Raw genomic sequence first — 21,175 nt, 5'->3', positions numbered from 1 at the left:
GCAGGAGCAGCATCTCTTCCACCTCTGACTCAGGGTGGGCAGCTTCCCTTCCCCACAGGGCCATTTTTAATGCCAGGATCCCTCTAAGGAAGAGGAGCCTCAGTCCATTATGCATGGAACTGCCTTGCCAGCCCCTCCTGAGCAAAGCCTGGCCAAAGGAGGCCTTGCTAAACGCTGCCATTTGCCTCAGGAGGGCAGCAAGCCACACAAGCGAGGCACAGGGAGCTGCTTGCAGAAGCCCCCAGGTGCACACAGCCCAAGGAGCTTAGGGAACAGCCTGGGGGCACTCACCCTGCCTGCCACAGCGGGGGGATCGGCTTCTCATCACCCGCCTCCTGCCCACGTCCCGGGCACGGTGGCCTGCAAAAGAAGAGTCACTTGCAGTGCTCTTGCTGCTGCAGAGGTGGGGGAGGCAGTGCCACTGTTCAGCCAGAGCAGCCCTTCCCAGGAGGAAGCACCACCTTGGTGCCTGGGGAGAAGGCACTGGGCTGCTGGCTCCTCTGCCAGGCTCTCCGTGCAGCCTTACTTTCCAACTCATCCTCATAGTGCAAGCTGGCAGTGCTGCTCCATTTGCCCTGGTCAATCACTGCCTCTTCGTCGTATTCCTGCTCAGCAAGGACAAGAGGGGCAGAGCTGTCTAGAGGTCCTTTACCTCCTCCCCCCCTGTGCCCACACAAGTCCACAAGGATCCCATTTCTGCATGCCCCCTCCTCCTCCTCCAGGAAAACCCAAAAACGTGGACTTCAGGAAGGTTGGAAAAGACCTTTAAGATTCCTGAGTCCAACCAGACCCCAGCTAGCAGGAGCACTAAACTGTGTCCTGAAGCACCACACCTCCAGCTTCTTGAACAGCTCCAGGGATGGCAACTCCACCAGCTCCCTGGGCAGCCTGCTCCAGTGCCTGACCTCTCAGTAAAGAAGTTTGCCTCATGTCCAATCTACACCTCCCCTGGCACCACTCAAGCCCATTCCCTCTCATCCTGTCACTTCTTGCTTGGCAGAAGAGACCAACAGCAGCCTCACTCCAGCCTCCTTCCAGGGAGCTGGAGAGAGGTTTGGAGGAGCTTTGGCTTGCAGGAGGTTTTCCTTCCCATCCCCTCCTTGCTCTGAGCAGCGAGGCTGAAGCAGAGCAGAGCAACGCATCTCCTCCTGCCCATGCCTCTGCCCCCTGGGAAATGCCTATGGGCTGTGGGGGACGGTTTTGCCCTGTCTGTGGGGGATGCTGGGCCCCTGGGCAGAGCCCCAGCCACGCTACCAGTAACTCCTTCAGGGAGGCCATTCGGTATCCTCCGTTCTCGTCCATCCTCGCCTCGCTGGCTGCCTTGGGAGACAATTGCACCTGGAGAGCAACCAAGGGGCAGATTCCCCCAGCACCCCAGAGCAGCCTGCACGGAGAGGAGCTGAAGCTCAAGTGGCTCCCAGGGAGCACCAACACCCTGGAGAAAGAGATGGCCCATGGTGACCTCATAATGGGGGCAGTCAGAGTCATAGGGAAAGCAAAGGCCTAGGCACAGAGGAAAGCAAAAGTCCCCCTGGGCTGGAATGGGGTGAGGAAGAGGAGGGCCAGCAGGGCTGGTGCACAGACCCCAACAGACACCAAAGGCAGGCTGGGGACAAGGCAGGGCCTGCTCTGGAGCGGCCCTGGGGGCCAAGCTGCTCAGGGCCTTGTTTGCCTTTGTTCCATAGGGGCTGAGATCTGCTGCCAGGGAGCAGGGAGGGGCTGGGAGGGCAAGAGGAGAGCTGCTGCCTGCCCCCCAGCGCCAAGGGCTTCCCACAGGGCAGGGCGGCTGGGGCAGGGCCAGTACCTGTGCCCACACAGCGCTGCCAGCCTGGCCTGAGTGCGGCTGCCCAGGCAGCCGGGCCAGGAGCACAGCCTGGCACAGCCTGGCACAGCCTGGCACAGGGCTGTGTGGGCATGTGCTGGGCTGGCACTGCTGCCCCTGCTGTCCTAGGGAAACACTGAGGGCACAGAGACTCCACAGGCACCGTTCCCTACAGGAAAACTCCAAGTGATCCACAACAAACCCACAACTCTCAACCCTTCTTCTTTCCCCCTGTCACAGGGGCAGCACCCAGCCGTGGGGCAGCACTTGGTGCTGGGGCAGCAGCTGACAGGGCAGGATGGCACTGCCATGGTGTCTGGGGTTCATGGGCACTGGGGCAGACTCTAAAGGCTCTAAAATGCCTTTCAAAGTAATTAAAGAAAGCAACTCTGTCTCGGATGTTGCCTTTGCTTCTCGGAGCTTGTCTGACTGTGTCAGTTCCATTGGGAAGTGTGCTGGGGGGCAGCTAAAGCTCTTCTGCTTAATGGCCACTGGGGGAGACTCGAAAGGCCAAAGGCTTCTCCACACCTCCAAGCAGACCCAAAGCCCAGGACTCCTTCTCTGCCCCCACCTGGGGTTTGCCATAAGCCCCAGGGCTCTGATCCATCCCCCCAGAGTAGAATCACAGAATCAATAAGGTTGGAAGAGACCTCAAGGATCGTCAAGACCAACCTGTCACCCAACAGCTCACGACAACTAAACCGTGGCTCCAAGTGCCACATCCAAGCCTTCTTTGAACAGCTCCAGGGATGAGGACTCCACCACCTCCCAGGGCAGCACATTCCAAGGGCCAATTACTCTTTCTGGGAAGAACTTTCTCCTCACCTCCAGCCTAAACCTCCCCTGGCACAGCTCGAGACTGTGTCCCTCTTGTTCTGGTGCTGGGGGCCTGGGAGAAGACACCAACCGCCACCTGGCTACAACCTCCCTTCAGGGAGTTGGAGAGAGCAAGAAGGTCTCCCCTGAGCCTCCTCTTCTCCAGGCTAAGCAACCCCAGCTCCCTCAGCCTCTCCTCACAGGGCTGTGCTCCAGACCCCTCCCCAGCCTTGTGCTCCAGACCCCTCCCCAGCATTGTTGCCCTTCTCTGGACACCTTCAGGAGTCTCAATGTCCTTCTGAAATTGAAGAGCCCAGAGCTGGACACAGGACTCAAGGTGTGGCCTAAGCAGTGCTGGGCACAGGGCACAAGGACTTCCCTGCTCCTGCTGGCCACACTATTTTCAGGCACAAAACTGCGCAGGCAAAATGTTGTCTGGCCCCGAAGGCCGCAGGTAAGGCCTGGTCTGGCCCTGAAGGGCACAGCCAAGCCTGGAACCATCCTCTCCCCACAGCAGAGAAGGAAGCTGCCTGCATCCAGGGAGAAGAGAGGGAAGGGAAAGAGGCAAGAGCTGGGCTGGCTGCCAGCTGCAATAGAGTCAGAGAACAGAGTGATGGGAAGGAAATACCCAAAGGTTACAAATATCCTCTTCACACCTGGACCCCTCTGCACCTCCTGGAGCTCCTCTCTGTACTTTGCTCAAGGCATAAGCCTCAGCCCATGACACAGCAGCCATGGTGCTGAGGCACATGGGGCAGTGCTGGGCCACGGTCGGACTTGATTTTAAAGGTTTATTGCCAAGCCACCCACTCCTGTGAGTCCATGACACAGATCCTTCCCCCACACAGAGGCACAGAGACAGCTCAGTGTGCTCCACGCACAGCTCCCCTGCCCCTCACACACACACAGCGGCCAAAGGAGTCCCAGCAGCTCTGCATGGACACACAGAGCCACCCACGCCTCAGGCACCCCTGCAGCCTGCATGCCAAGATGCTGCCCTGCACCCACCCACCCTCACCATCAGACCCCCCACATCTCCTGCCCCACTCCTGCTGCCCAGGGCCAGCCCCAAGCCTCCGTGTGCGCTCCCTGGCTGAGGCTGCACACCCAGGAGGGCAGAGGCTGCCACATGGTGGGGGAGAGCTCAGATCAGAACCAGCTCGGTGGCTCCCTCGAGAGAGCAGAGCTGGGCTGTGATCAGTGAGAGTCAGGCAAGTGAGCCCTGCTGGCCACTGCCCCGCTTTTGGGGGCTACAGCAGCAGCCGCTCTCCTCAAGTGCCAGCACTGCTGCTCCTCCCCAGGGGAAGCCTGGGAGCAGGGGCAGCAAGATTAGCTGGGAGGTGTCTGCTGTGCTTTTCTCCACCTGCATCTTTGGGGTGGAGCATCCCATAGGAAACCCTAGTCACGGTGGTGGGGAAATCAAATGTGTGGGCAAGGCTGCAGGGGGGGATGGCAGGGCTCTGACCCTGACCAGAACTCATGCTGGACTCTTGCAGGGCTGCTCCTGCAGTAATTCCTATCTGGCCTGAGAGGGTGGAAAGCACTGTGTCGAATGCTGCCAGTAGCACCACCAAAAGCAGTCTGAGTTCTGAGGGGAAAGAAGTCAAAAACTGCTCAGCAACACTTGAAGCAGCTGGCAGGCTCCAAGCCCTTGAAGGAGAGCAGTGACCATGTGCCTTTGGGATGTGCCAGCACAGAGCAGAAGCAGCTTGTGGTGATGTGGAGCATTCCCAACAAAGCCATGCAGGTGTTGTCAGTGAGCCTGGCTGCATTGCTGGCACTGAGCAGCTCCAGAGCAGCACAGGGAGGGGCACTTTGCAGGCAGAGGGAGGCTGCTGGTGTTGAGCCTCAGTGTGTCCCTGTGTGTGCTGCTGTGGTGCAGCAGTGGCAGAAGGGCTGCCAGCCCTGCGGCACCCGGAGCACTCTCTGATTCCTGCTCTCCTTTCTCTTGCTTCCAAACACAAAATTCTTCTCTGCTCCCTTGGATGCATTCTCCACTTTCTTCCGGGTGTTGAACTGCTGCAGCAGGTCCAGAGGAGGCCACAAAGATACCAGAGGGCTGGAGAACCTTCCCTATGGGGAAGGGCTGGGAGAGTTGGGGCTGTTCAGCCTGGAGAAGGCCCCAGCGAGCCCTCAGAGCAGCCCTCCAGTCCCTGAAGGGGCTCCAGGAGAGCTGGGGAGGGACTTTGGACAAGGGCTGGGAGTGCCAGGCCCAGGGACAGTGGCTTTGAGCTGAGAGAGGAGAGATTGAGAGTGGAGAGGAGGAAGAAATTGTTGAGAGTGAGGGTGGGCAGACACTGGCACAGGCTGCCCAGGGAGGCTGTGGCTGCCTCCTGCCTGGAGGTGTTGCAGGCCAGGCTGGATGAGGCCTTGAGGAGCTTGGGCTGCTGGGAGGTGTCCCTGCCCATGGCAGGGGCTTGGATCTAGATGATCTTGAAGGCCCCTTCCAAGCCAAAGCATTCTGTGATTCTAGGGCTCCTCATCACGGCCTGGTCTTGGCTCTGGTTTGGGGTCCTGGCTCCAGTGAACTCTTCCCTCCCTCACTGGTACCTGAGAGGGATGGCCTCTGTGGTGGGGCCATGGAGGGAGTGTCCCAGCAGCTGGGCTAAGGGGAAGGAAAGGCATTTGCTCCCTGTGTGCCACATCTACATCACACTTGGTTGTATGTTTCTTGCTTGTGGCTTTGCTTTGGCTCTGCCACCACCCTGGAAGCTGCAGAATGCAGAACTGTCCTCTCCTTGTCCCTGGCTGTAAGCTGAGGGTAAGGGAGCTCTTAGAACTGCACCTTGGAATCTGCTCTGCAGTGACAGGAGAGGCCAAGGGAGGCCTGGAGACTGTGCCCTGGGGCCGCTGCCTCCTTTCTTCCTCCTTCTTCCTTCATTTTCCCTGGAATTCTTTTTCTTCAGCTCTGTCCTCGCAAAGTCTCTTCCCTGGCACGCTGGCAGCAGCTGGCAGGAAAGCAGGAAGATTCTTCTCCTTGCACCTCCTTCAGCAGCTTATTGTTACACAGGCTATTTTTCACACAAGCTGTTAGCTTCCCTAATTACACTAATATGTCACTCTACTCTTCAGGCTTCCACGTAAATAGAATCAAGCAAACCAAATAGAAACAATGATAGCAAAGGCAAAGAATAAGGAACATTTTATAGTAAAAGAAAACATTTTACTCCTATCTTACAATTTCCTGTGTCTGGTTCCCTCTCCCACTTTTTAGTTCCATACTTCTGCTTTAGAGTTCCTCTTAATCAAAATCACCTGATGGACAGGAATTAGCACTCCACTCATCACAACCCCCTCCTCTTCTTTTGAACGCACATTAATTCGTGCCTTAGCTTCCGGTTTGGCCAAAACCAGCTGAATTTTGGTTGGTTCTGGCTTTGGTTGGTGTATCTTTACAACCAGGAGAGGTTGCTGATCTTCTCTACTGGTTCCTAGCCGAGTGGCAGTGAATTCCATGTCCCGAACTATAGTCCGAATAAGTCTCGTGAGACAAGGAATCCTACGAGGAATGATCAATAATCCCCCAAACAATTCCCCTACTACTGTTCCCAAGCGTCTCCACCATTCTCCTCCATCCCATATTTCCACAACTGGCATATGAATCATCCTCTATGGCATCACATGCATCCAACTTAACCCACTGTGGCTCACTGAGCTTTGTGAAAATCGCACTTTTCCCTACCAGCCTCCTTGCTGGCTATTGTTCTCACCTCTCTCCAATACTGAGAGGGCTTCTCCTTCGGATCATAAGAGGTTATCCTCCCATTTCCATTACCCCGGGCATACTCTCTCAGATTCATATCACAAGGGCTTCATTTGGCTCCCTTACACTCGTAGATGGGCTGATACACCAAGGTTTGGCTAACCACCTTCCCCTGTCGGGTGGCACTTATGCAATCACTGCAGTTTTGTGCTTGTCCCAGGACCAACAGGGCTCCATAGAGCATCAGAAGAGGTCCGCTCGGGTCCACGCTACCCGGCGGTCTCAGCCCTACGTGGTTGCAGCCCTCGGCAGAGCTTCTTGAGCCGCGTTCCTGGTTCCTTCCTCGGCCTCGCCCTCTTCCGCTTTGCAGGAGCTGGTCCGAACTGACTCTCTTGGCCCAGTTCTCCTTACCTCTTTATCCTACAAATTACTGTATGCTAACTCCAATGCGACCTTTTTCTACACTACAGCAATAGCCCTGCAGTAAGGATATCTACACTTTACCTCATGCTAAATGATTTCTTGCACTGAAACCACTCGGCTATGAGATTCCACCCTGCTAAAGCCTGGATTCTTGTAACCACCGGTGTATTTCTTCTCTTGCAGTTTCTCAGCCTTAAACTAACTCCACATTCATTGCAGGGGCTTGCCAGATACGCTAAGCTGCATGACAATGTATTCATTCATGGGCACATAACAACATTTGCTCACCGATGCACAGCAATACTTGCAAGGTCAATCTCTTCTGGCCCATCAAAGGCTCCACAAATTCACCACAGCTTCCCACAATTCCCCGCTTTTGGTTTTCTGCTGCAAATGTTGGTTTGATCATCTGCTGCAGGGCCCTTTGCAAGAGACTAATCAGGCAAGGCAACATCAGTAACATCACAATCACAATTAGCAGTATTAATGACCCAGCTCTAACAAGCGAAAGAAACCAAGCAGAGAAGGCCCATCCTTTACACAATGCTTCCAACCAGTCTTCATTATCAGTCTGCAAATGTGTTGCTCTCTATTCCAGTTCTTGAATGTGCTTATGTAGAGAGATCGAAGGCTCGAACAGATTCATGCCACACGAGCCTTCAAACTCTTGACAACTCTCACCTTGCCCTAACAACAAAATCTACAGCGGTTCTGTTTTGCAAGGCAGCTTACACCATGCCGTTGGCTCAACGCTGGTGGGGCTCACAGCAAAAGGGGAAACAATGAGAGAGAACAGAAACTCTTTTGCCAGTTATGGCCTGGATTTCAACGTGCGTCACGGCATCATGGCTGAGCCACGGCATCATGGCTGAGCCACAGAGGGCTGTAGCGCACGTGCAGGGTTGGAGCTGCGCATTCTCACACCTGAATCACCAGGTGTTACCACTCGAGCCGCAAGGGATGGCCACCGCCACAGAGGGATGAGAGCTTCCCTTTAACTCTTTGACATTATTACTTGACCATGACAGACTGCTGAGTTACCATGTGAACATATTCTCAAATCAATTAAGCTGATTATGAGATTCAGGTCTAAGTTAGATGTTTTCTGTTGACATCTCTGAAGTTAGGGCCTTTCAAACCATTGAGGTAAAAGGTGCTCCCTGATCAGAATCGAGAGTTCCAATTAAACCAAAACATGGTAGAAGAATAGACTAGACTAGACTAGACTAGACTAGACCAGGTTGGGAGAGACCTTCGAGATCATTGAGTCCAACCTATCATCCAACACCACCTAATCAACTAACCATGCAACCAAGCACCCTATCAAGTCTCCTCCTGAGCACCTCCAGTGTTCAGGTGTCTCTGTGTCTCTGTGGTTCTGTGATTCTGTAATGCTATGCACAGCCCTTGAGCTGTGTGATTCCATACCCTTACAAAGCCCAGGAGCAATTCCCATCTGAGGGTTCCCAGATGACTTGCTGGGGCCTGCAAGGCTGATGAGGAGACACAGTATCCGTATAGGTAGAACCAACAGCCCCAACCCACCAGGATGAGCATCCAAAGTGTAAGGAAAAATGTCTATAACTGTCTGAGGGCTGGTGGTCAGGAAGGGAGGGACAGGGACAGGCTGTGCTCACTGTGCCCTGGCATAGGCCAAGGGGCAATGGATGGAAAGTGCAGCCCAGGAGGTTCCAGATCAGCATGAGGAGGAACTTCTTGCCTGGGAGGCTTCCAGACACCTGGAGCAGGCTGCCCAGAGAGGTTGTGGAGCCTAAGGAGGCTCTGGAGCCTTTGCAGCCCTGTCTGGATGTGTTCCTGTGAGACCTGTGCTGGATTCTATGCTCCTGTTCTGCCAGGGGGTTGGCCTGGATGATATTTGGAGGTCCCTTTCAACCCCTAGCATCCTGTGGTCTGTCAGCCTGTTCACAGAGGAGACAAGAGGAATCTTGTAAAACTTTATTTGTAGCAAGGGAGAGTCCACCGGACAATTCCCTCTGGGGTCTCTCCCATTGCTGGAAGGCAGAGCTTCCCTTCTAGCCTCAATTCCCAGACACACATTTCCCTCTCCCTTTCCCCCCTGGCAGAGCTACTCAGGATTTACGGTCTCCCTGAAACGCCTCCTGCATGTCCCCCTTCACATGGCACCCCCTGCATCACACATCCCAACTGCATTTCAATTAGGCTCTTCACTCCTCTGGGGGGAGAAGTTAACATGCAGTAGCCTGGGAAGCCTTTGCTCTGTCCTAACAGTTCAGCAGTTGAGGCTGTGTTCAGTGTCTGCCCTCTTCACACAGCCTCCTGCTGATTTGACAGCAAGACCTCAGGGGAGGCACTTAGCAGAGGCCCTTTGTGACTGACATACACAGAGGGGAGGGGAGCTGTCGGCTGCTTCCTTTGCTCTTGCAACTCCCTCTTAGCCAATTCTGCCTGCTTTGGGTCCCATCCTGTTGGCACTTGTGTGTTTCCCCCTGAGAAGGAATGGAGACCGCTCACGTTAAATGATTTTTGTGGTTTGTGGTTTGTGTTTTATTTCAATTCTTTTCAAGATGGTAACATTCTAGAACATTCCTTACAACAGAGTGTACAGCAACAGAGTTTACAGCAACAGAGCTCCTAACAACAGAGCTCCTAACAACAGAGCTCCTAACAACCACGTTCAGAACAACCGAGTTTAATACTGTGAAGAGGATGAAGTAGAATCACAGAATGAACCAGGTTGGAAAAGACCTTCAAGATCATCAAGTCCAACCTATTACCCATAAAATTGGCCACAGCAACCCCATGCAGAGCTACAGGCTGGGGTCAGAGTGGCTGAGAGCAGTCAGGCTGAGAGGGACCTGGGGGTGCTGGTCGACGGTAGACTGAACATGAGCATGCAGTGTGCCCAGGCAGCTAAGAGGGCCAATGGCATCCTGGCCTGCATCAGGAACAGTGTGGCCAGCAGGAGCAGGGAGGTCATTCTGCCCCTGTACACTGCACTGGTTAGGCCACACCTTGAGTACTGTGTCCAGTTCTGGGCCCCTCAGTTTAGGAAGGAGGTTGACTTGCTGGAACGAGTCCAGAGAAGAGCAACAAAGTTGGTGAGGGGTTTGGAACATAAGCCCTACGAGGAGAGGCTGAGGGAGCTGGGGTTGCTTAGCCTGGAGAAGAGGAGACTCAGGGGTGACCTTATTACTCTCTACAACTACCTGAAGGGAGGTTGTAGACAGACGGATGTTGGTCTCTTCTCCCAGGCAAGCAGTACCAGAACAAGAGGACACAGTCTCAGGCTGCGCCAGGGGAGGTTCAGGCTGGATGTTAGAAAAAAGTTCTATACAGAAAGAGTGATTGCCCATTGGAATGGGCTGCCTGGGGAGGTGGTGGAGTCACCATCACTGGAGGTTTTCAGGAGAAGACTTGACGGGGTGCTTGGTGCCGTGGGTTAGTTGCTTGGGCGGCGTTGGATTGGTTGATGGGTTGGACGCGATGATCTTGAAGGTCTCTTCCAACCTGGTTTATTCTATGTGTTCTATTCTATGTATTCTAATTTCTTTTAGAACCTGTAAGTAGTTACAAAAGACGGAAATAGCATGAACAATTTCCAAATGACACCGTGATCATATTTTACAGCCATTGTCACGAGGCAGGGCGTGGGGTTTGATCTTCAGTTCTGCATCGAAGAGATGCAAGAAAACCAGCAGATTTCGTAACAAACATCCAGGTGTTTTTACTTCAAAATACAAAAGTACCAGAATACAATCTTAGGGCACTTTAGGTTCATTAAAAACAGTACAACTAGCCATTGCTCTGTCCTGGCACTTCCTATGTCCAGAAGTTCTCAGAAATGCTCCTGTTCTTTCTCGGTCCTGTTTTGGCTCCTATGGTGCCGAGCTTTTCCTGGAGCTGAGCTGACTTTTTTCCCCCTCTTTTTTTTTTTCTTTTCTTTTTTTTGTGTCCACTGGAAGCTGAACTTCTGTCTGGAATCTTCATCTCCTTTATCACTTCACTGTGATATTAATGATACTGATGTCCTCCTAGGGCTTGTCAGTTTGGGGATTGACTTTTACATTTGAGATTCTCTGCACAACTTCCATTCCTTTAGTCACCCGTCCAAACACACTGGGCTTGTTGTCTGGCCATGGAGTTGGAACCACTGTTATAAAAAACCTGAGATCCGTTCGTATTTGGTCCTGCATCAGCCATGCTGAGAGTATATGGTCTGTCGTGTCGTAAAGTTGAGTGAAACTCATCTTCCAATTCTCCTGCCCAAATACTTTCACCGCCCCTTCCTGTACCAGTTGGATCACCAGTCTGAATCATGAAACCCTTGATGGTACGGTGAAATATGTGTCATAACAACCGAGCTGATAACAATGGAGTTTAGAAGCAGTAGAGTTCATAACAATAAAGTTTATAACAAGAGAGTGTATAAGCAATAGTTTAGAACAACAGAGTCTGCAACTACAGAGTTCCTAACAACAGTCTGTAACAATGGAGTTGAGAAGCAGTAGAGTTCATAACAATAAAGTTTATAACAAGAGAGTGTATAACCCTAACCCTAACCCTAACCCTAACCCCTAACCCTATAACAAGAGAGTGTATAAGCAATATTTTATAACAACAGAGTCAACAACTACAGAGTTCCTAACAACAGAGTCTGTAACAATGGAGTCTGGAAGCAGTAGAGTTCATAACAATAAAGTTTATAACAAGAGAGTGTATAAGCAATAGTTTAGAACAACAGAGTCTACAACTACAGATTTCCTAACAACAGAGTCTGTAACAATGGAGTCTGGAAGCAAAAGTAGGTGCAGGGGGCACTGTGTGCGGGGCTGGTGCCTGTCACGTTCTCACTCCTGTCCTTCAAGGGCTTGGGGCCTGCCAGCTGCTTCGCACGTTCCTGAGCAGTTCTTGACTTCTTTCTCCCCAGAACTCAGCCTGCTGCTGCTGGGGGTGCTGGCAGCCTTCTGCACAGTGCTTCCCACCCTCTCAGCCTCGATAAGGATTACAACAGGAGCAGCCCTGCAAGAGAGGTTTTCCATGGCAGTCTTGGGGAGGGGAACTGAGGTCACCAAGGGCATTAGCAGCCTTGGCAAGAGGAACAGGGGACCTGGAGAATCAAAGCCCAGCATAAGCATGGGAGGCTTGGCTGGAGGAGGAGTTGTGAGGGGCAAGCCTGAGAGCTGCAGAGCAACAGCTCCATGGAGTGGCTCTTCTTGGGGCTTAGCAACAGCTGGCACAGATCCTGCCTGCAGCTCCACCTGTTTCAGAATGAGGCTCTGCAGCTACTGTCAGGTCCCTGATGATGCAAGTTTTGGGGTCCACCACGAGTTCTGGTCAGGGTCAGAGCCCTGCCATCCCCTCGGGCAGCCTTGCCCACACATTTGATTGTCCCACCACTCTGACTGCTGCTTCCTATGGGATGCTCCACCCCAAAGATACAAGTGGAGAAAACCACACCAGACACCTGCCAGCTAATCCTGCTGAGGGTCCTGGCCCTTGCTGGGGCTTTACCTGTCCCTGCTTTGCTCTGGGGGATCCAAGTCGCCCGTCTTCCCCAGCTCCAGCTGAACTGGATTGGGACCAGCAGCTTCCATGGATTCCTGCCATAAAAGGGGACAAATCAAGCTGTCTGTCTTGGCTTGGAGCAGAGAGAAACTCCAGAGCCAGGAACATCACTGCCCGCTGCCCTCTGCTGCTGAGCCGGGGCAGCTTCCGCTGGCAGTGCAGCAGGGGGCAGAGCTCACTGCCAGCACCTGGGGAGGGTTAAAAGCACTGTCCTGGCAAAAGGACAATCATCATCTTGATGAGAAATGACTGACTGAGAAAGCTCTCCGAGGGGGAAGCTCAGTGCTAACTCAAGGGGTTGAAGCGGGATCCAGGCCCTTAGGATCAGTTCCCTCGGAGTTCTGATGGTCCCCCAACATGTCAGGAGAAGCTGTGCTAGAAAGAGGCAACCTCCCAGCCTGAGGGAGATGCCCAGCCCCAGGCACCCAGCAGGCCTTACCTCTTCTTGCTGGCCTTCGGGTTTGGCACTCTCCTCCTTCTTCCTCCTCTCTGGCAGAAGGTCATCCAGCAAGCTGAGCTCCCGCTTGGAGAAGCAGAACTCCATCGCCTTCCGCACCAAGACCACAGCCAAATTCTTCACAAACAAGAGGGCAGATAGGGTGAGGCCAGAGCTGAGCCTTCCATCTCCCTGCAGACATGGCCTGCTGAGCAGCAGCAGCTCTTACCAGCAGGGGGAAGATGATGGCAGCAGGGGACATCTTGATGAGGCAGAGCACGGTGAGGCAGAGGACCTGGGTCAAGGTGAAGAGGTGCACCTTGCGCAGGGGGACGTGCCGCAGGTAGATGTAGTCCGGCTGGTGCTTCCTTGACATCAGAACCAGCAGCAAGCGCTTGAAGAACTGCAAAGGCACAGGCCAAGAGCTGCCAGCTGAGCACTGCAGAAGCTTTCTGGCCCTGCTGACACCTGGAGGCTCTTTGCAGCATGCTGCTTGAAAGGAGGCGGCCCGAAACCTGCTCTGGACGCTCCTCCTGGGGGCAGCAGCCACTTTCCCTCCCCTCCAGCTACCAACCGGCTTGCCCACGGGAGCTGCCACCGACCTGCCCTTCCTCCATGCTGTTCTCTTCTCTACCTTTCCTGGCCCACTGAACGCCCCTGCAAGCGCTGCCAGCAGCAGTGGAAGCTGCCTTCCCTCGGCACTGAATTCCCCCCTTTTCCCCTCAGCAAACCCTGCCCTGCCCTAGCCCCTGAGCCGAGCACGCCGAGGAACTGCTGCTGCCAGCCCCAGAGATCTCCTGGGCCCCCACCAACCTCTCCCTCACACCCAATGCTTTCCCTGCGCGCTGGCAGAGAGACTTTGCCGCGGCCCGGCGCTGGCCTTGCTGCCGGGCCGAGGCGGCAGCAGGGAGCAGCCGTGCTGCAGGCTGCCGCTGAGGCGGTACCTCGAGTCCTCGGAGCGACGACACAGCCATGTAGAGGAAGATGCCGTAAAGCACAGGCATGGGGATGAGCTGCGGAGGAGAAGGCAACGGTCTGTGCCTGCCGTGGCACTGGCAGGCTCACCACCCTGCTCTGCGGGCGCTGCGGGCGCTGCCCACGGCCGCCTGAACCCCCAGCAGGGCTGGCCCTCAAAGACAGCTGGAACCCAAAGCGCTGGGCGCTGCTCGCTTGCCTCCAGCGCACCCCGCTGGGGGCCGAAGGGCTGCAAAGCAAAGCCCAAGCTGCTTCCCGGCACAGCTCAAGCCCCAGGCTCGGGGATCACCTCCTCCTCCGCTCCACAGCTCCCGGCGGCTGCAGAGGCTGGGATGTGTGTGTCTCAGTGCCACAAAGCCGGTGCTGGTCGGGGGTTGCATTGCCCTCTCACCTTTAACACCGAGGTCAGGAAGACGGAGCAGCCCATGAGCACAAAGACCATCACGCCGGTGACTCTCTGCTCTCGCACCCCCAGGCACCTGGGCTGCTCTCCTGGAGCTGAGCCGGCAGACTCCACCTTGAGGCTGTTCACGTGGGTGATGGACAGCACAGTGGCAACCACAAACCAGGGCAGGCCCATCAGGGAGCACACCCCGAGCAGCACAGACAGCACAAAGAGGTCCAGGCGGTAGCCACGTCCTTTCTGCAAGGAAGGCAGCGAAAGAAGGAGCAGAGCATCCCACAGCACAAGAGCAAGGGCAGCCTCACAAGTCAGACTCTGCCCCTGCTTCAGCCGGTCCTGGCAGCACAGCAGAAGGCTCCCTTCCCTCAGCTGCTGCCACCACTTCACAAGCACAGCACATTGCTCTCCTGCACCCAGCTCCATGTGCTGCTGCAGCAGACTGCTCGTCTCAGCTCCCCTGTGCTTTGCTCCCTGGGGCACCACTGCTGCAGGAGAGCATCCTGCCACCCAGCCTGATGCTGGCTGCAGCCCAGGGCGGGGTGGGATGGGCTCATCTCTTGCAGCCTCTTACCTTCAGCTTGTGGTCCTTCCTGTTGACGACAGCAACCGCGCTGTGCTGGTCCATGAAGATCAGGATGGTGCAGAGCAGAGCTGGGATGAGCGCAGCGAACACTGTCCACACAGGGTTGGGTCCTAGGGGGCTGATGAACCACCCGCGGTCGTCCCTGGTCAGCTGCAACAAAGCACAGGCCTCAGCAGCAGCTCTCAGCCCAGACACTTCCCTGCCTTGCATTTTGCCTCTCTCCTCCTCAGGCAGAGCATCTCCCAGCCTTGGCTTCAGGTCACCCTCTCTGGTGGGCTCCAGCAGTGCCAGTGGCCTCTCTGCAGGCACCTGCAGATCCTTCTCCTGGAGGTGCCCAGCTTAGGGGCTGGCTTCTCATTGGCACAAAGAACGCGTGCCTTGGAGGCACAAGAGGAGATGGGCAGAGCACCAGCATGTCCTGCAGGCTCAGCCCCAGCCTGCCCTGCCATCCCCTCCCTTGTGGCACCCCCGAGGGCTGAAGCCAGTGCCAAGCCAAGCAGCCTCATTACCTTGATCTCACTGGGCACCTGGAGCTTGGGCGAGGGGATCCCAACCAGGGAGTCGATCAGCACCATGGTGACCAGGGTGAGGAAAAGAGCAAAGTCCCTGGTGAGGGAGTGTACCTAGGGGAGAAGAACAGAGCTGAGGGGGGCACTGCCAACGGGGCCACACTGTGGCATGAGAAGCTGGGGCCATCAACACCAGCAAGGCCGGGGCAGCAAATCCCCCCTGAGCACTTGCAGCCTCATCCCTTGCTTCCAGACCGTGGCTGTGAGAGCTAGGGTCAGACATGGGAAGAGCTGAATGAAGTGGGAAAGGGCTGCTTGAATTCAAGCCTTTAACAGATCGATTGCTACTGCAGCCACGATGGGATAAGGCTCTGCAGCCTCATTCCTGCCTCAGGGGGAGCAGTTGGGGCTTTTTCTAGGGCAGCTCTGCGCTGGAAACAACTTTGCCCCCGAGCAGGCAAGGCACGGGGCTGGGGGGGAGGGTGTGAGGGGGTGTGTGTAAACCAAAGCTAACTGTGGAAGACCCAATTTCCCCCCTCCCAAGAGAAAAGAAAGAACACAGAAGGGGCCCTGGGGTAGGGGGCAGGGCAGGTGGGAAATGCTGGGAGCAGTTTGCATCCGCAGAAGGCAGCGGAGGGAATCCGAGGCGGTGCAGAGCTTCGCCTTCCAGCTTGGCATTTCCCAGCTTGAGCAAGTGGTGGTGGAGACTGCTTGGGGAAAGGAAGGTGGAGACTGTCGGTACTTTGGTGCTGAAGAGAGGGCTGCTCCTCAGGTTCTTCAGGAAGCTGGCCAGGGCAAAGGTGCAGAAGAGGAGGATGCAGCACCACAAGAAGACATTAGGCACGTAGGGGCCATGGGGCCCACAGGCAGGGCCTCGGAACTCTCCCCGCAAGTGCCGGCACTCCTGGAGAGACAGAGAGTCAGGACACAGGCGGTGAAGGTGTGGCCAGGACACGCTGGGTAAGGAGGGGGTGAGGAGGATCTGGCAGCAGCACGCTTGGCAGCCCCTTCCCAGCCGAAGGGCTCTGCCTTGTGCACCGGGGGGATGCCCCCTGGCGGCGGCACGAGGAAGCAGTGGCTCGGGGCACTCACAGTCGCCGTGAGGTTTTGCCAGGCGATGCCAGGCACGTCCAGCTTGATGCTCTCCCAGAAACGCAGGGTTTCGAGGCTGGGCTGGGCTGGTGCCACACACTTGCAGCTGGCGGGAGAGAAGCCAGGAGAGGGGTAAGGAAAAGGCAAAGGAGAGGCAGCCCTGAGCTCCTGGCCAGAGGCAGCGGCCTTTAGCAGGGCAGCACTCACCCGTAGTTGGTGAGGGAGTCGATGGCGATGGGTATGTGCAGAGGGTAGGTGACTCGCAGCTGACTCAGCTTCTCCAGAGCCTCGTAGATGAAGATGAGGCAGATGAAGGAGGCGTAGGTGTCCTTGGTGAAGCGAGTGATGTAGCGCACCAGGGAGCTGGCGTCGGTCACCACCAGCACCAGGGAGAAGAAGGTGGTCCAGAGCCCGATGCACGCCCGCAGGGACAGGTAGGAGAGTGCCTGCTCCCTAGGGAAGCAAAGCCAGGTGGGAAGGGGGAGAGGCCAGCACGGGGCTGCCAGCTCTGCCTTCCCTGGGCAAACCTGGGAGCAGTTTAGGAGCGTGGCCAGGCTGGGGGTGGGGGGAAGGCAGTCTCCATCAAGTGCCACAGACAGCCTCGGGGCTACAGCCTGGGCTCTGGAGCCGCGGGAGGAGAGGCCAAAGACTGAAGCGGGGGTTGTAGTCAGGCAGAGGTTAATCTCTTCTCCCAGGCAACCAGTACCAGAACAAGAGGACACAGTCTCAGGCTGCGCCAGGGGAGGTTGAGGCTGGAGGTTAGGAGGAAATTCTACACAGAGAGAGTGATTGCCCATTGGAATGGGCTGCCCGAGGAGGTGGTGGGGTCGCCGTCACTGGGGGTGTTCAGGGCGAGGCTTGACAGGATGCTTGGTTGCACGGTTTAGTTGATTAGGTGGTGTTGGATGATAGGTTGGACACGATGATCTTGAAGGCCTCTTCCAACCTGGTTCATTCTATTCTATTCTATTCTATTCTATTCTATTCTATTCTATTCTATTCTATTCTATCACCAGTTGGGTTAAGGCCCTGGGGGCTAGTGGAGGTCAGGCGCCGGCTGTGGGAGGTGCTGTGCTCTCACATCACTCTCATGGCCTAACACCAGCACTGGCTGGGTTTGTGCCCAGTCACCTGCTGCGAACCGACCCCCCACAACTCCTCTCCTCCACCCTTCAGAGCCCCTGCACCACCACCTACTAAAGCAGCAGCAGCCTGCACCAGCTCTGACACAGAGGCCAACTGAAACCTAACAACTGCCACCCAGAACAGCAAAGCCCAAGCATCTTTTCCTCCTCCCTGTCTCCTGCTGCAGCCTCTGCCAGCCCCTGGCTGTGGCAGCCAGCCTTACTTGCAGAACTGGTAGATGATCTTCTCAAAGACGAGGATGTGTCCGGTGCTGCCGAGGATGGTGAGAGGCTGCCCAGCAAAGAGGCAATAGACCACGCCGCACAGGCAGGCACCCATCAGGGACTCCACGGCACTCTGTGCGGGGGAGAGAGGCAGCAGGCACTAAAGAGATCATCCAGGGCAAGGCAAAACCCCCCAGCAAAGCCAGGTGAGCGCAGCAGGGACTTGTGCCCGAGGGCGGGCCCTCCCCGTGCAAGCCGGCAGAGAGAGCTGCTCACTATGTAGCCTTGGGTCGCCTCCCCCAGCAGGCCGCCGAAGGTGATGACAGGGCACATGCCGGCACAGTAGAGGAAGAGGACGGACGCCAGGCACTGCAGGCTGAAGGCGTCCCGAAAGTCGCTCCAGAACCGGGGCACTTTGCGCTTCACGTCCTGGAGGAGACCTCCGCAGAACCTGGAGGGAAGAACAGAGCCTGAGCGTGCTGCGGGAGGGGCTGTGCAGCTCTCTGCTGCACACGGGCAGCCACAAGCTCAGGGCAACTTGCAGGGCTGCAAAGCACAGGTCTGCTGGAGCCTGCTTTATAGCCAGGAGAAAGGGAGGCACACACCAGAGCTCCTGCAGCACAAGCAGGCCTGAGCCCAGAGCCCCTCCCCTCTGACCCTGAGCAGCAGCAGTGCTCTCCCTGGGGGTCTCTACCCCTCTGCCCCCACCCCAAATCCAGCAAAGCAGGGGCAATGCCGCTGCGCCTGAGCCCAGCTGCCCACCTCTCCCCCTGCCGGGCCCAGGGCAGGGAGGTGGAGCTGTGCAGCCCCTGCCCCAAAGCAGCTAAGGCCAGAGCCCTGCTAGAAGGGCAGCTGCAGGCTCCCGTTTCCAAGGCCAGCAGAACCAAGGCCACCCAGGGGCAGCTCACATCACCTTCCTGTCCGCTCCAGCTCAGGCTCAGTGTGTCTCGCCGCCTCGCTGGGCGCAGCACTGCCACCCACAGCTCCTGGCACCTTCCTTTTCTCCTGGGAAAATGGGAGCAAGGTACAGATGCCCACCTGTGAGCATTGCTCCTGCTCTGGCTCTGGCACTGGCAGAGGGGCACCTGGAGAGCCTGGCCCCCTGAGCACATCCCCAGCCGTGCTGCCACGCTGCCCATGCCCCTCACGCCTCCCTCCCTGCAGCACCCACCTGGGGAGGGACCTTTTCCGGGGGCTCGATTCGGATGGAGGGATCCCACTGGCTTGTTGGCAAGACCTTCACCTGCTCCAGGAACTCTTCCAGGCCAGCCAGCAGGTCCCCTGGCTTCTTGCCTTTATAGGCAACCGCTTGAAACACCTGCCAGCAGGAGGCAAGCTGCTGAGAGGACAGCCCCCCTTGGATGCCCTCTCCGGGGCAATCGGCTCCTGCCTGAATGCAGGGGAATCTTCCCCACCATTCCTGCTGGGGGCAGGCAACATTCCCCCAGAGCAAACATCTGTCCACTGTGGCAGGTGCAATCATCTCCTGCACAAGGTCCCCATCCCCAGTGGCACCCCACAGCCTTTTGCTTAAAGCCAGAGGTGACCCAGAGCTCCCTTATCTGGTGGTACCTCATCAATCATCAGAGTAGCCATGGCCCTGCCGACCTCATGGGACTGCTGGGCTTTTCCTGCTGGCCCCAGCAAAACAAACAGGAACCTGGGCAAGAAAAGCAAGATGAGGAAGAAGAAGGTGTCCTTGCTCCAAGAGCACCCAAGGAAAGCCCCAGGAGCTGCCAGCCCAGAGTCTGGCTCCAGTGGGGACACACAGGCAATGAATCTGAAATTCATCAGCATCGATCCCAAACTTAGTCTGGGGCCAAGGGCCATTCAGATGGGCTGGTGGCTATCACAGCTCCAGCAGGGAAGGGAGACACAAAGAAAAGGGGGGTGGGGGCAGGTGGGGGGGGTGGGGGGGGAGGGGGGCGGGCTTGTTCCCTTGGCAGCCCCACTGATGCGTGGAGCTGGATGCCGTGGTGTGGGGCTCTTGGGAAAGCAAAGCTGTGTGCTTCTCACTCAGACCTGGTTGGGATGGGCACTTGGGTCGGCCCCGGGAGCAGCACAGCCTGGGCCAGGCGGACAAAGGCCAGCAGGGGCTGCTGAAGGGCCCCCAGCTCCCCTACGAGCAGGCTGCAGGCTTCGGCCCCGCTGGGAATTCTCTTCAGCAAGCGCAGCTCCTCCTGGCCACAAGAAGCAATCCTCAGGCAGCTGCCCCGAGAGCAAAGCCCTCGACGCTCTGCAGCCCACCCTGGGGCCACCTTGCCAGAGCCAGTCTGGCCCTGAAGGCAGAAGAAAGCTGCAGGGCTCTCACCTTGCCTAAAGCCCTTGTGGAGCTCTCCTGCTTCCTTCCTTCTTCAGCCACAGCAGCGTCTGCAGAAGGCTCAGGGCTGAGTGCTGACACTGGTAGGGAAACAAAGGCACTTGGAGAGGTGGGCAGGTTGCCACTGCTCTGCCAGGATGAGCCTGCTGGGACCCAAGCCCTGCAGAAGCCTTCAGCAGCTGCCCTGGAGAACAGCTCACCTCGGGCCACAGCCCTGGCAAGGAAGCTCTTCCTCTCCTTGTTGTGATGCTGCAGCAGAAGCACTTCTCGCACTCTCGCCCGTGCCTGCTCATCAAGCCCTGAGCTCTGTCCCTGCTGGTGCAGGATGGCATCTGGGGGGGGGCAGAGGGAAAGAAGCCATCAGAGCAGAACCCCCCAGTCCCAACCCTGTTTCTAAGAGCAACCTGCCAAGCCCTGACCCCTGCTTCTCTTTGGCTGGAGAATGCTCTGCAGTCGCTTCTCTAACCCCACAAATTGCTTGCAAGAGGATCCCACCCTGGAGGCAAAACCCAGTGCCAGGGTTGGGCACCCAGCCTCTGCTTAAACCCACAGCAGGACTCCTGGCTAGGAGCCTGCCTTTGGGGCAGGGTTTGACTGGGGAGGGAAGGGCAGCAGAGGCAGCTGAGTTGGGCTCTTGCCAGAGGGACACAGAACGCAGGGTACCTGCAATCTCTTCCATGCTGTTGGCACCGATGTCCAGCAGCACTGTGCCACTGCTGATCAAGCTCCTCAGCTCCAAGAGGCTGCGCAGGGACAGTGTGCTCACGTAGGGCTTGCTCCAGCATTCACTACCGTCTTCCATGTCCTCCTCGAACTTGAACCACCTGCAGACACAGGATGTGATCAGCCCCAGGGATGGGAAAAGTGCCCCCAGCTTTGGCAGCCCTTTGACAGAGCTGGGGGGTAGCAAGAGAAGAAGGCTCCTGGCAGCAGCAGCAGCAGCTGTGAGAGCTTTGCATCCCTCAGGGAGGAAAGGAGAGCTCTGAGTGCTGCTGGCCCAGGGCTCCTCTCCCACCGCTGCCAGCAGCAGGGCTTTACCTTGCTGCATCCTTCCACTCAGCAGCTTCACCCTCTGCCACGCAGATCTCAGCCATCTGGCAGAAGAGTTTGTGGGGAGTGTGCTGCTCGTCCTCCTGGCTCCCAAGGATGGCCTGCACCCGCTGGGATGGGCTGGCTGGGGGCAGAAGACAAAGCTCT

The 21,175-nt window shown here is 56.6% G+C and overlaps 1 protein-coding gene across 1 annotated transcript; it reads right to left on the bottom strand.

Annotated features, from left to right (window-relative positions):
- Positions 1–265: 265 nt before the first annotated feature.
- LOC128898700 (electroneutral sodium bicarbonate exchanger 1-like) lies at positions 266–21,087 on the bottom strand. Its single transcript, XM_054174635.1, is given in 23 exon segments — positions 266–360; positions 527–605; positions 1,255–1,384; positions 12,258–12,346; positions 12,751–12,885; positions 12,977–13,150; positions 13,692–13,760; positions 14,114–14,365; positions 14,697–14,858; positions 15,218–15,331; positions 15,960–16,121; positions 16,310–16,415; positions 16,517–16,762; positions 17,658–17,791; positions 17,935–18,109; positions 18,572–18,663; positions 18,830–18,976; positions 19,231–19,318; positions 19,681–19,903; positions 19,906–20,010; positions 20,179–20,310; positions 20,642–20,802; positions 21,017–21,087. Coding segments are annotated over 23 exon segments (3,126 nt in total). The 5' UTR covers positions 21,073–21,087.
- Positions 21,088–21,175: the final 88 nt, after the last annotated feature.

Source organism: Dryobates pubescens, chromosome 30 (genome assembly GCF_014839835.1).
Source record: "Dryobates pubescens isolate bDryPub1 chromosome 30, bDryPub1.pri, whole genome shotgun sequence".
In the NCBI taxonomy this organism is placed as follows: domain Eukaryota; kingdom Metazoa; phylum Chordata; class Aves; order Piciformes; family Picidae; genus Dryobates; species Dryobates pubescens.
Note: the sequence above shows the minus strand (reverse complement) of the source record. Positions and strands in the feature narration are given on the sequence as shown.